Source organism: Nicotiana tabacum, chromosome 1, assembly GCF_000715075.1.
Source record: "Nicotiana tabacum cultivar K326 chromosome 1, ASM71507v2, whole genome shotgun sequence".
Lineage (NCBI taxonomy): Eukaryota > Viridiplantae > Streptophyta > Magnoliopsida > Solanales > Solanaceae > Nicotiana > Nicotiana tabacum.
In genome coordinates, this window is record NC_134080.1 from 214,775,185 (window position 1) to 214,792,358 (window position 17,174).

The 17,174-nt window shown below is 38.9% G+C and overlaps 1 protein-coding gene across 1 annotated transcript; it reads left to right on the forward strand.

Moving 5' to 3' along the window:
* The first annotated feature begins 703 nt into the window (after nt 1-703).
* LOC107765052 (uncharacterized) lies at nt 704-2,197 on the forward strand. The gene is made up of 2 exons (XM_016583646.2): nt 704-1,132; nt 1,496-2,197. Exons 1-2 carry the CDS (start codon nt 914-916, stop codon nt 2,048-2,050), a joined length of 774 nt encoding a protein of 257 aa, XP_016439132.1. The 5' UTR covers nt 704-913; the 3' UTR covers nt 2,051-2,197.
* The last annotated feature ends 14,977 nt before the right edge of the window (nt 2,198-17,174 follow it).

Here is a 17,174-nt window from a genome sequence, read left to right on the forward strand (position 1 = left end):
AAATTTTGGTTATGGCTTTAGTTAAGAATAAAAGACAAAAGACGGGAAAGCAAGAAGTTAAATGGAGGGGGTGGGGCGAAGATAAATGGAGGGATGACTTTTCTCTAAATCTTACCCGATGATTTTTTCTATTTTTTTAAATTAATATTTTTTTTTAAAATTATTTATCATAGTCACGCGCTTAATACCTATGATTAACACGCAATTGGCCACATCAACTATAATATTGTCACATAAACATAGTCAACGGTGAGATGTGTTTATTAATAGACATTATCTCAAGTATAGGTATTCAAATGGGAAAATTCAAAGTTCATGTATCGGCTTTCAAAAACTCTACAAATTTAAGTGGCCAGGAAACCATTTCGCCTATAAAATATACCAAATTAGTATGCTAGCGGTTGGACATATATTTAATTGAAATTTGATTTTTTTTTTGAAGTTACTTGGTTTGAAAAATAATTTTTAAAAGTTAAAGTTGTGATTCGACATGCATTTTATCTAAAAAAAAAACTTAAGTTCTGTGAGTGCAAGAAAAAACTTTCACCAAAAAAATAAAATAAAAAATTTAAAAACTGATCATGCATGAACAAACGGTGTTTTCTGAAATTTCTTTTTTTTTTGAAAAACGTACCCAAAATCTGTGGTCAAACAGATGCTATAATTAAATTCACTCCCACCCCATTATGATTGTTACTATTATAAACTCATTATTATTCCTTTTATGCATAACAGACTCCATTTACTTTCTTCTTCCCGTTTATTTATTAGCCATTTTCCCAACTCTTCTTTTTGTCTCTGTTTCTTTCTGTATCTCAGTTTCAATATTCTTTCAAGTCCCTTCTCTTTTCTGTCCTTCTACATACTTACAATATTATTATTTAAAAAAAAAATATTTTTCTTTGGTTAAGATATGGCAGCAGAAGTCAGCACTCTGGTTAGGATAATGAACAAAGGTGATAATCATGACATGAATGAATCATCATCTTCATCTTCATCCTCAAGGGGTGGTGGAAAATCAACGGCCCTGATCACTCGGGACTTGCTCGGTGGATGTTCAATCCTTGATTCTAAAGAGTTGGACCTTGACTTGCAGGTTCCTTCTGGCTGGGAAAAGCACCTCGACTTGAAGGTATTTTTTCACCGTTTCACTTAGAGTCAAACTGCGTGAAGTTTGAATAATATTTTGATAAAGTTGTACTATATATATAGTTGAATGATGGGGTTGTGTTAAGTCTTGATTATCTTTTCCTTTTCTTTTTCATGGAGTCAACGTGTATAATCTCTTCTATGTTCCTTTTGCATACGCACCCCTTCAGTAAATATTTGTAGTAATTAGTGATGGAATTTGCTCGAGATATTTACAAGCATTTATTAAGTATGAAAAAATAACAAAAATATTTGCAGTAATCAATCATTTAATTTTATAGTTTTATTTATATGGTTGGTTGGATTATGAATAATAATGTTGATATGTTGAATTAATTTGCAACAGTCAGGAAAAGTGTATCTACAACGGAGAAATTCTTCGAATTATTTCTCATCAATGAATAAGCAACCAAAATATCAAACAGTTGGAAATTTTCAAGATCTCAATTCCCCTCCAGCTTCAAACTTACCACTCAGTCTTTTTGAGGACACTAAGTTAGATCTAAAACTGATATCGTCATCATCATCGCCATCATCATCATCATCGGGTTATAATAATAGCGTGTGCACCCTTGAAAAAGTAAAATTTGCTTTAGAAAGGGCAGAGAAGGAATCATTAAAGAGGAAGCGCTCCGTATCAGAATCAGTTGTACTCATGTCCATCACATCATCTCCTACTTCAAATTCCTCAATATCATCAATCAAGGATACAGATAATATTACTGAGCATGACATGACTTCGTTCGCGAATTCATCATTTGCTGCTGGTTGTCCAAGTTGTCTCCTTTACGTGCTGATATCAAAGACCAATCCAAGATGTCCGCGATGCGATACAATTGTTCCAATATCATCTGTAATTAGCATGAAAAAACCTCGTATTGACCTTAACATATCCATGTAAACGTGAAATCATGGGAAGAACAACCACTGAGTTATAACGACGATTTTGTAAAGATATATAGAGAGATACATAGTCTTGTAAGTTACAGATCATGATATATTTATATATAAAATACAGCAAAGAGATTGAAGTTCCTTCTTTGATAAAGTGGCTGTCTTATATGCAGAAATCTTCTGATCATGTCCGCTCTTTCATTTTTTTTAATTTTATTTTTGGCATGTATAGATGTATGTTTGATCATCATTCAGTTCGTTGGCACGAATGCAACTCTGTTTTTATCCTCCTGTTATAATTGGTGACCAGTGGCGAAACCACGAATTTCCTCAAGGATGTTCAAATTTGAAAGAAGTGAAAAAAATTCCCCGGCAAAGAGTATTCAATATATGTTTTATACCTCTAAAACCTAATATTTTACCTATATACGCAGTGTAATTTTCCGAGGAAGGGTGGTCGATTGACCACCCTTTAGGATATTTAGCTTCGGCCCCTGATGGTGACAATTGACAATGTAATTTAGCCATGTAGGCATTAAAAATAGCAGCAAACGGTGGCGGACGTAGGAATTCGGTTAAGGGGTTCAAAAGACAAAGTTAAAAGAGACCATGGTCAGTGGGAATTGAATTAACGATCTTTGAAAGTTTTTGAACCACATTGACCACGGAGTTATGCTTTTGAACTGTGTTAAAGGGATTTAAAATAAAATAGGCACAAGACGAATTTTCCCTTATATGTAGCGAAGGGGTTGGGGTGAACCTCCTTCCGCCCCCCTAAATCTGCCCCTTGCGGCAGATGCATTAAGTTCCTGCTATATATGCATAGGTTCTTAGAAAGAAAGAGCCGGATCATATTGGTTTACTATAAAGTATGAGTTGCATTTTTACAAGAGGTTGTTGTTTGATCTCAATTCTCATGATCTCCTAATATCACATAGCTAGAACTCTCACTTTATCCCAAAGTTGTCCGTCTATAACTGTATCTTTGAAATACTGACTATAAGTTTCAAGCTGTCATTTGCAAAAGCAGACATAAAATCATGAAACAGGGCATTAAGAGCTAATGGATGGATGTCGGTATTAAATGTGTGAGCCACTTTATGCAGAGCAAAAATTTAATGTAAAGTTAGCTGAAAATTGGCGTTTACCTAAGCTTTGATGAGGAAATTAAATGCTGAAAAGGTCACAATGTGCTGATAATATAGTTTTTATGTTTTAATGGCTAATTAGTAATACTTCCGGGGCCCGTGCATATATAGCATGAATGAATATATATGGCCACACAGAACTTACCCTTGCTTAGTACTTGGAACCTATCACGTTCATGTCATTTAGTTAGTGGTGAGCACTATATAGCCTTGTATTGAACGATGGCATAACAGACGGAAGAATACAATTTCGATTTCTCCTCTTTTTCATTTTTCAATCTTCTTTCTCATAATCTAACAGTCATTCACAACCTCTAAGTGCTCAACACGACCACTTGGAACTTGGATACGCTTTGCATGACCACTTGGAACCTACCAATGCTCAGCACAACCAATTAGAACCTACCCATGCTCACAATGGTCACTTGGAACTTACCCGTGCTCAGTACAGTTACTTGGAACCTAGTCATGCTCAGTATAACCACTTAGAACCTAGCCATACTCTGCACAACTACATCGAAGCCATGCTTAGCACGGTTATTTGTAACCTACTCGTGCTCAACACAACTACCTAAAACCTACCATGCTCTACGCGGACATTTGAAACCTACCTGTATTTGTAGAAATTTAGGAGAATTCTTCTCTTTTATTGAATGAATGATATGTTGTACATAATGCCTATTTTATACAGTAATTTAGGAATAAACCAGGTACAATTTACAGCTATACAAAAATACAAGTGTCTAATTCTTAATTGCTATCCTATTCATATTTGCACTATGATATGTACAACTATACATTGCATTTGGATTCTTAAATCTGAAAGGGTTAAGTATGCCTTCCAGATGTATCCATTGTACTACATTAAAGAAGTAGACTGAATCTTTAAACAAAAGGGCCAGACCTTAGCTTGTATTTTGGGCTTTTGAGTTGTGTGTTGGGCCAATTGATACTATTGGCCCAAAGCTTATGGAGCCTGATATACCTAAATTATAATATGTTGGTCTTCTGCTTTCTAAGTCATTTGATACATTTCTTATCTCTTTCTTTCTTTCTTCGTCTTCTTCGACTGTGCCTTCTTATGTCGACCAGCTTTTGATTTAGGGGCCAAGATTTCAGATTCTGGTCCAACACCCCCCCTCAAGTTGGAGGGGTGAGAAAACAACCCCAACTTGGAGACGATTGCCTTGTGAAGAGGAACCGAAAGTGGCTTTGTAAGGATGTCGGCGAGCTGCGATTTTGACGGAACAAATGATAAGGAGATCAGTCCGGCGAGGAACTGTTGACGGACGAAGTGACAATCAATTTCCACGTGCTTTGTGCGCTCGTGGAAAACAAGGTTTTTTGCTATGTGAATAACCGCCTGGCTATCTAAATGAAGAGAGACCGACAAGGTGGGTAAGAACGAGATATCCGTGAAAAGGCGAACAAGCCATGTTAGTTCTAAAACGACCTTCTTCATAGATCCGTATTCAGCTTCGACAGAGGAAAATGAGATGGAAGATTGTTTCTTTGATTTCCATGAAATAGGGGATCCACCAAGGTTGATATAAAAGCCACTGACTGAGCAACGAGAGTCCAAACAAGACCCCCAATCGGGGTCGCAAAAAGCTGTTAATTGAAAAGAAGGGGCTGAATTCATAAAAAGCCCAAGTGTGTCAAAGACAACAGATAACGGAGAATGTCTAATCCGACAGTAAAATGAGGTTGACAGGGGCTTTGCATATATTGGCTCAGATGTTGAACTGCGAAGGAGAGGTCAGGGCGAGTATGAGTTAAAAAATTGAGCTTTCCTAATAGTCGCCTGTAGATGGTTGGGTCTTTAAGAGGTTCGCCAACATCCACTCGAAGCTTACAGCTAGGATCTAGTTGAGAGGAGGCTGGTTGTGAATCAAGAACACCAAACTTAGAAAGAAGCTCCAAGGTGAACTTTCTTTGACTGATAATCAGTCCATGTTGTTCTCATAGTATTTCCATTCCTAGAAAATAATTATCTTCTCCAAGATCTTTAATTTTGAATTCTCAATCGAGGAAGTCTTTTAGATTAGAAAGTTCTGAAGGGTCATCACCTGTGAGAATTATGTCATCGACATAAACAACAACAATAGAAATTCCAGTATCTTTCTTCTTAAAAAATAAAGAATAGTCGTTAAGAGAGTGAGAATATCCTTTGAAATTGAGTGCACCAGTGAGTCGTGCGTACTATTGTCGGGAAGCATGTTTGAGGTCGTATAAGGACTTTTTTAACCTGCAAACATGATTATTAGAGGGTGAAGGCAATCCCGGGGGGAATCACATGTACACTTCTTCCTGTAGATCACCGTGAATAAAGGCATTATTGACATCTAATTAAAATAATTTCCAATTCCTTTTAACTGCAACAGCTAAAATGCATCTAACAGTGGTCATTTTTACCACTGGACTAAAGGTCTCAGTGCAGTCTATTCCTTCCCTTTATATGTCCCCGCGGATAACTCGTCGAGCTTTGAACCTTTCAATGCTTCCATCATATCTATATTTAACCTTATAGACCCATTTACAAGGTAAAGGTTTCTTGCCTCTCGGTAGTTCAACCACATCCCAGGTTTGATTGGTTTCCAATGCTTGAAGTTCTTTTGCCATTGCCTCCTGCCAACTAGGATGTAAAACTGCCAGGGAGAAACTTATAGGTTCTATTATGTGAGAGATAGAGTTAAGAAGTGACAGGTTTGTAGGAGAGAGATCTGAGAAATTCATAGTAGTAGTTGAGATTGGTGCTGCAAGACAAAAATTAGTTAGATCAGTCAAGTGCACAACATTGCATACATAATCTGCCAGATACGATGGTGGATTGTGTTCTCTAGTAGACCTCCTTAGTTCAGGTTGAAGTGGAATAGAAGATGGAGAGGAAATGATTCTGGAAATAGGAGATGAGTTAGCAGATATGCTAGGTGAGACTGTTGGACCAGAATCTGAAATTGAAGAAAATTGGATATTAGCTTGAGAGGGGTGCTTTGAGTATTGAATAATAGCAAATTCTTTAGGAAAAATGGTTGGTTCAGATGAAGGAGAGAAGAAAGGGAATATTTCCTCATAAAAAACTACATTTCGTGAAATAAAAATGTTCTTAGAGTGAAAATCCAACAATTTGTAGCCTTTCTTTCCAAAAGGATATCCTAGAAAGACACATTTTATTGATTGAGGCTCAAGTTTGGCTTTGTGATGAGGTAAAGTAGAGGCATAACATAGACAACCAAAAGTTTTTAGAAAATCATAAGATGGAACTTTTCCAAAAAGAATTTCAAAAGGTGTTTTGAAGTTAAGCACTCTAGAAGGAAATCGATTTATTAGAAAAGTAGCAGTTAACAAGCAATCACCGTAATACATGGTGGGGAGATTAGATTGAAATAATAAAGCCCTGCATGTTTCTAGTAGATGTTTGTGTTTTCGCTAAACTACTCCATTTTGTTGTGGTGTAGCAACACAAGAGGTTTGATGAAGGATTCCATTAGAAGATTTTTTTTGAAAGAATAGATCCTGATCCTAATTCCAAAGCATTATCTGAACGAATAATTTTAACTTCAGTGGAAAACTGTAAAGACCCGACCGGTCGTTTTGCGCTCTAGCATATCGTTCAGGAGTTTGAGGTCATGGGCAGCTTCACTTCAGGTATTATGACTTGTACGCGTGGTCAGAATTGAATTTCGATAAGTTTGGAGTTGATTTGGAAAGAGAATTCTAATTTCAAAAGCTTTAAGTTGAAAGAATTAGCTAAGATTGGATTTTCGAGTAAACAACCTCGGAATCGGAATTCGAAGGTTCCAACAGGTTCGTATGATGATTTTGTACTTGGGCGTATGTCTGGATCGGGTTCTGGAAGACCCGGGAACGTTTTGGCGCATATTGTGGAAGTTAGCATTTTGAAGGGACTTCATAAGTTTGGATTGAAGTGCATTTCAGTGTTATCAATGTCTGTTTGGGATTCCGAGTCTAGGAATAGCTCTATATGGTGATTCTGGTGTTGAGAGCACGACCGGAAGTGAATTTGGAGGTCCGTGGGCCATTTTGGAGTCATTTGGCTAAAGATAGAAACTTGAAGGTTTTTGAGAAGTTTGACCGTAAGCGGACTTTTTGATATCGGGGTTGGATTCCAATTCTGGAAGTTGGAGTAGGTCCGTAATGACAAATATGACTTGTGTGCAAAATTTAAGGTCAATAGGACGTGATTTGATAGGTTTAAACATCAAAACTAGAAGTTTGAAATTCTAAAGTTCATAAAGCTTGGATTGGAGGTCGATTCATGGTTTTAGCGTTGTTTGATATGGTTTGAGGCCTCGAGCAAGTCTGTAATGTGTTTTGGGACTGGTTGGTATGATTGGTCGGGGTCCCGGGGGCCTCGGGTGGATTCCAGGTGGTTAGCTGATCGAAAATGGAATTTTGGAAAAGGCTGAAGTTGTTGGTTGCTGGTATAACCGCACCTGCGAGACTAGGGCCGCAGGTGCGGAGCCACAGAAGCGGTCCTATGGTCGCAGATGCAAAATTTGTGGGGGAGAGCTATGACCGCATCTGCGGAGGAGAGGACGCAGAAGCGGAATAAGCTGGGAGCCCTGGACCGCAGAAGCGACGTTTGGTCTGCACCTACGGAACCGCAGAAGCGGTCAAGAGACCGCAGGTACGGAAAGAGCTGGAGGCAGTCAGTGTTTTAAAAATCGGGATTTGACCATTTTCTCTCATATTTTCTTGGATTGGGCGATTCTTGGAGGGTTTTAAGAGGGGATTTTCATCATCAAACGATAAGGTAAGGTATCCCCACCTATATTGAGTTAAATACATTGATTATGTACGGAGTTGAGCATGAAATTTGTAGAAACTTGGGGTTAGAGGGAAAACCTAGAAAATTGATATTCTTGGAATTTGACCACGATTTTGGGCATGAAATTGAGATAAATTATATATTTGGGTTCGTGAGGTTATGGGTAAATTTTATCTTCAAAATATTTCGGAATTCGGGCATGTGGGCCCGAGGGCAATTTTGTCAACTTTTCGATTGGGGTTAGGAATTGCTATAAATTGGATTGTAATGAGTAATTGAGCATATATTAATGGATTTGCATAATTATTGGCTAGCTTTGGAGCATTTAGCATCGATTCAGGTTTTCGGATGGGCGTGGAAATGCTGGTTATGGATCTTCGGAGCGAGGTGAGTCTCCTTTCTAACCTTGCAAGAGGAAATTGTCCCTGTAGGTAAAATAATTGGTTAGGTGCTCCTATTTGTGGGGGCTATGTACGCACGAGGTGACGAGAGTCCGTGCGTAGCTACTATTATGTTTAAGTCCTGGTAGTCTAGGACCCAAAAACATGCTATACTTGGAATATTTATAATTTTATTGACATTTAAATTGCTTAAATCCTATCGAATTGGTAAATGGATTTCTAAAAATAATTAAACTTCATTTTTCTAAATTGTTAAAAGGGAAGTGGTTTTCTTTGGATAATTGTTTCCTGATGACTTCTTGATTGACTGTCTGTGCGTGTTTAAATTCTGGAACGGGCCAAACACCTCAGTAGATTAAATAGCTGCATGTATGGTTCGCACAATTCAACTCTTTGGCAGTGCACAATTTAAATATTGTTGGATCGGGCCGTACTACCTCGGCATGATTTGCGCATGCTTGTATTTCTTGCCTTGAAACTTATTGAAGTTGTTATTGCCTCTTCCCGGTTTGAGAATATTTGTCTAAACAATGAAAAGGAATTTGGAAATTTTCTATAAAAGAAAGAATTTCTTACTTGCTTCATTCCATTGAATTATAATCATGTTTATAAAAATCACCAATTTACTATATTATTGAGATAACATCATTGAACCACTAGTAAGTGTCGAAGTCGACCTCTCGTCTCTACTTCTTCGAGATTAGACGGGATACTCATTGGGTACACATTGTTTTCATACTCATACTACACTTACTGTGCATTTTTGTTGCACAGGCACGTGCATCTCTAGTTGGCTTTCCTGACAGTGGTGTCCGGCGCCATCACGACCCTTAGTGGATTTTGGGTCGTGACAATATGGTATCAGAGCAGTAGGTTCCCTTAGGTCTCACGAGTCATGAGCGAGTCTAGTAGAGTCTTGCGAATCTATACGGAGACGTCTGTACTTATCTTCGAGAGGCTACATGGCTATTAGGAGCACTTCCCTTCTTGATTTCCTCATCGTGCGACTTGATTCCTTGAGGCTTATGCCCTTATTTCCTTCTTACTCAATCTTACGCGATGCGAACCGCTTGTTATAAATCGAGAATTGAAGAATTGTACTGGTATTACAGATGTGGTGCGGGATGTTTCTCTTGGTATAGTTGGGTGAGCTATTGTCGTCACTTTGCGGAAGGATTTTTCTATTATTTCAGCTCGATAGTTGTGCTTCTAAGAGCTTGGAGGATATGCAAAGGTTGCTATGATGCTCGCGATTGGTTATCGCACAGTATTGAACTGATGGTAGGAGACTTGCCTATGTGTTGGGGCGGTGAATGAGTTGAAAGGAAATTTACTCAGTGCACGATTCATAGATATGAAATTTTACTTCCGGCAGAGGAAAAACAATTGACCTCCAGATTTGGGGTGATGGAGTAACGAAACTTGGTAATTTCGAGCGTGGTGGATTTTTTATCTGCGATGTAGTTTTGTCATCCTCGATTGTATGTGTTAAGTTCGCCGGTGTTATGATCTTCTGCAATGCGCCTTTGGGGTAGGATATTGTGAAATAATATTGGAGAAACGACTGTTGGATATCGTGGGGTGCGGTGGTTCAGGATTGAGTCGGTGTTTCTAATGTTGACGGCTCGAGAAAGATTTTCTTCGGAAAAGATTAAGGTTAGTAGCAATTTGAGGGTTCAAGTGTTGCGAAGATAGATTTTATTTAAGGCAAAAATTGAGCAGCAGAGGATGAGAAAAGGATATGTGGGGAGTGTCAGGCGGTGGTTAAAATTTCTATAAGGCCAGTTATAAGAAGCGAATGGTCGAGTAGTCGACTAAAGGGGTGAGTTTCGCCAAAGTGGGAGAGTGGCGGAGTTGCATATGGGTCTGGTGGTAGGATGACTACACACCTTAAGGAGAGTTTGGAGTGATTTGGAAATTTTAGTGATTGGTGATTAGGGCCTACGGATTAATTTGAAGTGTGGACTATTATGCGGCAGGAGATTTGATATAACGGAAAAGAGCTGCTTGAAATGAAGAAGGATACAACCTAGCTTTGTATTGGAAAGATGTTGCCGCTCAATTAATTGATGTCCACGAGAGGTGAAGGGACTTACGCAGCTAGAGAGTGAGCCCGTACTCAGGATGGGTTATTGATGTCTTAGTGATTGTACCCCGTGCAACAACGTTGGAAGATGTCGGGAAGTGATTTCCAAAGGTAGGTTATTCCCTGTGAGCAGGTTAGCGGTCGTGTGGGTGGCGAGGCTTCTGCAAAGAATTCTATGGGTTATGCAACAAAGAGATCGGTCATGCGGATGTGGTTGATGATTCAGAGTATAAAAAGGGGTTTTACAGAAAGATTCCGAGAATTTTGACGGTTGATTGCACAAGGTTATATCAATAAGAGATAAAGAATCCTGGTGAATTCCAAAGTTATATTATAGTAGCTTCAAGTTAAGTGGGAGAGTCCCACCGCCTATGATTGGGTTGCATGGTTAACTACTTGCGAGGTTTCTGGTTATTAGCATATTGATGGGCTATTTCAGCTACGGGAAAAGAATATAAGTGGTAAATTGAGCAAAGGGATTGTTAAAGGTGTGCTATGGTTGGCCTTATTGGCTCATGTTCAAACTTGGGAAAGGAGTTGGGATTTATGCCTTGTATAGATGCGGGTTTCAAGGGAAGTGATTCTGCTGGGTGCTTCATCGAGAGGGTATTCATGTGCTAGAATATTCATGGAGTTAATTATATTCGGGGCCAAGTCAGAGCGGGTAACTCTCAACAACAGTCCTAGTGGATTCAAAGGGGTAAAGTGTGGTGCCTAATGATTTCTAGCCTATAGGTATGGTTAAGAATCAAGCTTTTGTAGCAAGCTTATGAGAAAAGGAACAGAATGTTCTATCATGTTTTGACATGTAGTGTAACATTTGGGAGGTGTGAAATAATTCGCGGAATTGGAGACAACGTGGTCTCGTGATTCAAGGTCACTCGGGATGAGTGTGGATGGAGTGTGTTATGTGTTGAATGTAGTTATTGTTATTTATAAGGCAATCAAGGATAAATTAGAAGAAGACAAATTGATTAGCCATAGTTGAATTGGCATATTGGTGGTAGTGATCAGTTCCTTCAGCGTGATCAAGTTATGCAAATGATTTGTGGCGGTACGTGTGAGGCTTGTCTGCCACCGTAATTGATATTATTTAGAAGTATTCCACCGTTATGGCCTGTTATGTATAGGCGGATCCCGGAAGGGCTAGGGTGGCTTAGACAACTACTTGAAGATTTGCATATTCCACGGTTATGGGAATTCACCTATGTGTTGCTATGGTTCTCCTGAAGTGAGTTAAGCAAAAAGTTTTATATGATGAAGTGTTAACCTATTAGTGGTTCCAGAGTTATGATGTAAATCGTGTTCTATCGCATATTGGCATGATGGGTGTAGTAAGTGGTGTGAAAATTGAAGTAGGGATCAAGGTTGTAGTTCGGTGTTGACAAGGATGTCATGGGCTCGAATGAGCAGGAAGGGAGTTTCGATATTTAAAGTAAGTTGGTATTGTCCTCAGCGTCACCTGGGATTGGTGCTTTGTGAAAAAGGCTTTGCATCTTGGTTAAGGATTCTTGATCGCTTTTCAGCGTTAGTGCGACCGGTGGTTTGGATGTACAAACCTGTTATCTGATACGGAAGCGTTGTGGTAGCGTGCCCTACGGGAAGGTTGTATAAGTGTGGCATATAGTCACTTGATTTATTGAATAGTTAAACCAAGTATGAAGATTGTGGTAATGACGTTAAATTGAGAATTGATTCCTAGAGGGCACTCGGTCTATTGGGTTGTGGACTGTGAAGGATTACTCCGGTTAAGATGGTTGTTCTTGTGTGTTATGAGAAAAAAGGGAGTTATTATGGACCTTTGAAAGGTTATTAACCTAGTTCAATGCGATCAGAATCAGCTTAAGGTCTGTGGATGGTATTTAAATGTGAATATGGGCCTTATATCAGGCCGAATGTGTTCATTTTAGCATAGCGCTCCTTATGGAGGAGTATTCAGATGTGGGGTGTTATTTCGTCATCGGCTATTTCATGTAATGCTATATTGTGCCGTGTGAGTTGTGAACGGCTCGAGAGTTTTCTTATGTATTGAGGTTCTGCGTAGTGATGGTAATATGTGAGCAGGATGGCTCTTTAGCTTCAAAACATATATCGCACTTCAGTTGTGCTTGAGTTTGTTAGCTTATGACGCTATATGTACCCTCAGGGATGGTATTATGCACTTAGAGTGCTTGGGACCAATATTCGGTATTTTATTGTAATGAGCAATTTAGCTCGATGTGTATCTCTTTATGTGAATTTTATGTGTGGATCGGGTGGCACACCTCTGTAGGTATGTTGTTTGGATCGGGTTGCACACCGCAACAGTATGATGTTGAGTACAGTTTTTTGTATTCTAATTTTTGTGTGTCTTGTTTTCTATTTTTTGAGGAAAGTCCATATTCGCAGTGTGAGTTGAGTAGTCCATTCCAGAGTTCGGTTTCCTATGTATCATGTTCAAGTTTGTAGCCTATTGGCACATTATGTCAGCATACGAGACTTTTGGTCATGTCAAGGGTGGCTTGTTGCCTGAGCAGTTCGTACTAGGTGAGACAAGGTTATTGGATCTGGGATCAGTGCAATCGGATTGTATGAAGTATATTAAAGAGCAAAGGGCATTATTTGGTTCAGAATGAAGTAATGTTCTTGTCAGTAGTGTAGCCTCAATGATTTGTTGACTTGGCAGTTGGTTATGAATTTCTACACATCTCTTCTGTCGTGGCGGTATTGCGAGAGTTGGAACAAGACTTATATATATCTTGAGGTGCGTTGTGAGCATCAGATTCGGGGAATGCTGGTTATTATGATTAGAGAATGTTATTATGGTCCTGTGAATAATGTGATGCATGGTGATAATTCAGCAAAGGCATACAGTCATGTTCTTGTACCTCGTGTAGTGATTGATACGGTGTTCATATATTAGAAGTAGGCCTGGCAGAGAATTTCAGATGTTGGAATTGGGCTCTAAGCTTATTTGCTTGAATAAAAGGGAATATCTTCAGAATTGATCGAGTTAATGTGCTCAACTGAGTTGTGGTAGCACGGATAGGTGCACATGGTGTTAAACAGTGATTTTGGGAAACTCCAATGCAGTGCTTAACACGTTCGAGGACGAACGTATATTTAAGTGAGAGAGAATGTAACGACCCGATCGGTCATTTTGAGCTCTATTGCATCATTCAGCAGTTTGAGACCATGAGCAGCTTCACTTCAGGTATTATGACTTGTACGCATGGTCGGAATTGAATTTCGGGAAGTTCGGAGTTGATTTGGAAAGAGAATTCTCATTTCGGAAGCTTTAAATTGAAAGAATTAGCTAAGATTGGATTTTCGAGTAAACGACCTCGGAATCGGGATTCGAAGGTTCCAACAGGTTCGTATGATGATTTCGGACTTGGGCGTATGTTCGGATCGAGTTTTGAAAAACCCAGGAACATTATGGCGCCTATTGTGGAAGTTAGCATTTTGAAGGAATTTCATAAGTTTGGGTTGAAGTGCATTTTAGTGTTATCAATGTCCGTTTGGGATTCCGAGTTTGGGAATATCTCCGTATGATGATTCTGGTGTTGGGAGCGCGATCAGAAGTGAATTCGGAGGTCCGCGGGCCATTTTGGAGTCATTTGGCTAAAGATAGAAACTTGAAGGTTTTTGAGAAGTTTGACCGTAAGCGGACTTTTTGATATCGGGGTCGGATTCCGATTTCGGAAGATGGAATAGGTCTGTAATGACAAATATGACTTGTGTGCAAAATTTAAGGTCAATTGGACATGATTTGATATGTTTAAACATCGAAAGTAGAAGTTTGAAATTCTAAAGTTCAAAAAGCTTGGATTAGAGGTCAATTCGTGGTTTTAGCATTGTTTGATGTGATTTTAGGCCTCGAGCAAGTCCGTAATGTGTTTTGGGACTGGTTGGTATGATTGGTTGGGGTCCCGGGGGCCTCAGGTGGATTCCGGGTGGTCAAAGGATCGAAAATGGAATTTTGGAAAAGGCTAAAGTTGCCGGTTACTGGTGTAACCGCATATGCGAGACTAGGGTCGCAGGTGTGAAGCCGCAGAAGCGGCCCTATGGTCGCAGATGCGAAATTTGTGGGGGAGAGATAGGACCGCAGATGTGGCCATTTCGCCGCAGATGCGAGACCGCATCTGTGGAGGAGAAGACATAGAAGCAGAATAGGCTGGGAGCCTTGGACCGCAAAAGCGGCGTTTGGTCCGCACCTGCGGAACCACAGAAGCGGTCAAGAGACCGCAGGTGCGGAAAGGGTTGGAGGCAGTGAGTGTTTTAAAAATCGGGATTTGGCCATTTTCTCTCATATTTTCTTGGCTTGGGCGATTCTTGGAGGGTTTCAAGAGGGGATTTTCATCATCAAACGATAAGGTAAGCTATCCCACCTATCTTGAGTTAAATACATTGATTATGTACGGAATTGAGCATGAAATTTGTAGAAACTTGGGGTTAGAGGGAAACCTAGAAAATTGATATTTTTGGAATTCGACCACGATTTTTGGCATGAAATTGAGAATAAATTATATATTTGGTTCGTGAGGTTATGAGTAAACTTTATCTTCAAAAAATTTCGGAATCCGGACAAGTGGGCCCGAGGGCAATTTTGTCAACTTTTCGATCGGGTTAGAATTGCTATAAATTGGATTGTAATGAGTAATTGAGCATATATTAATGGATTTGCATAATTATTGGCTAGCTTTGGAGCATTTAGCATCGATTTGGGTCTTCGGAAGGGCGTGGAAATGCTGGTTATGGATCTTCGGAGCGAGGTGAGTCTCCTTTCTAACCTTATAAGAGGGAATTGTCTCCATAGGTGAAATAATTGGTTAGGTGCTCCTATTTTTGGGGGCTATGTACGCACGAGGTGACGATATTTCGTGCGTAGCTACTATTATGTTTAAGTCCGGGTAGTCTAGGACCCAAAAGCATGCTATACTTGGAATATTTGTAATCTTATTGACATTTAAATTGCTTAAATCCTATTAAATTGGTAAATGGATTTCTAAAAATAATTAAACTTCATTTTTCTATATTGTTAAAAGGGAAGTGGTTTTCTTTGGATAATTGTTTCCTGATGACTTCTTGATTGACTGTCTGTGCGTGTTTAAATTCTGGAATGGGCCGAACGCCTCGGTAGATTAAATAGTTGCATGTATGGTTCGCACAATTCAACCCTTTGGCAGTGCACAATTTAAATATTGTTGGATCGGGCCGTACTACCTTGGCATGATTTGCGCATGCTTGTATTTCTTGCCTTGAAACTTATTGAAATTGTTATTGCCTCTTCCCGGTTTGAGAATATTTGTCTAAACGATGAAAAGGAATTTGGAAATTTTCTATAAAAGAAAGAATTTCTTACTTGCTTCATTCCATAAAATTACAATCATGTTTATAAAAATCACTGATTTACTATATTATTGAGATAACATCATTGAACCACTAGTAAGTGTCGAAGTCGACCTCTCGTCTCTACTTCTTCGAGATTAGATGTGATACTCATTGGGTACACGTTGTTTTCGTACTCATACTACACTTGCTGTGCATTTTTGTTGCATATGCACGTGCATCTCTAGTGCCCTAGTGGGCGTAGCAGCATGATTGATACAGAGACTTAAGTGAGTTGCACTTCTCGAGACGACCCGCAGCCAGCAGAGTCTCTTTCAAATTAGTGTATTTACTTTCTGTCCAATATTGTATTCCGGACGGTTGTTGTACTACATTATTTCCTAGAAATTGCTCATGTATTTGAGACACCAGGTTTTGGGATGATCACATGATTTTTCAATAGTTAAATTTTGTAAAAACATCCTCATTTATCCATAGGAGTTTATTATTTATTATTTATTTATTTAAAGGAAATGATTTCAAAATAATTAAAGTGAGAAATTGCTAGTAAATTGTAGTTGGCTTGCCTGACAGTGGTGTCCGGCGTCATCACGACCCTTAGTGAATTTTAGGTCGTGACAAAAACTGTCTTTCTACCATAATTAGAAAAGATTTTAGAACTGGAAAAGCATTACTTTTTGTTCTTAATAGGTAAGTCCAGGTTCCCCTACTATAGTCATCGACTATAGTCATCGACTATAGTCAAGAAATATTTGTAACCGTCATGAGTTGGGATCTTGTAAGGTCTCCAAGTATCAACATGAATTAATTAAAAAATTGAACTTGTGTTGATGTTACTTGAATGAAAAGGCAATTTTGCCTGCCTAGCTTGAGAACATATATCACAAGGATGATTAAATTTGGCAAGAGAAGGAAAATAAAAACGGGATATATTTTGCATACTAGATAGAGGCTTATGCCCCAATCTTTTGTGCCATAGGCTTACATTAGAGTTGACTCTAGCAGAACATGAAACTAAATGAGACATAATGTCTTTCCTAAGGTTCTTGCAAGCTGAATAAGATTGAAAAGCTGATTGATTTTCATAAACTAGACCTGAACTTAAAGAAATTGATTTAAGTAGATATAGACCTTCCTTCACGTCACCAACTACCACTGGCCTCTTCAGTGAATGGCCCTGCAAGAATGTACCAAAAGATGAGAAAAGTAAGGTACACATGAGTTGTTTAGTGAGTTTGTGAACTGAAATTAGATTAAACTTGAAATCTGGAACATATAAGACATTATTTATGGTTAAATCTGGCAGAACATGCACACTTCCAACTTGACTGACCTTGACTTTATATGAATTTGGGAGATTTACGTATAGAAAT

Excerpts from the sequence above, each read along its gene's own strand:
- LOC107765052 (XM_016583646.2), top strand. The coding sequence starts at position 914 with ATGGCAGCAGAAGTCAGCACTCTGGTTAGGATAATGAACAAAGGTGAT. Across the intron at positions 1,133-1,495 it reads AAAAGCACCTCGACTTGAAG|TCAGGAAAAGTGTATCTACA; the intron begins GTATTTTTTCAC and ends AATTTGCAACAG.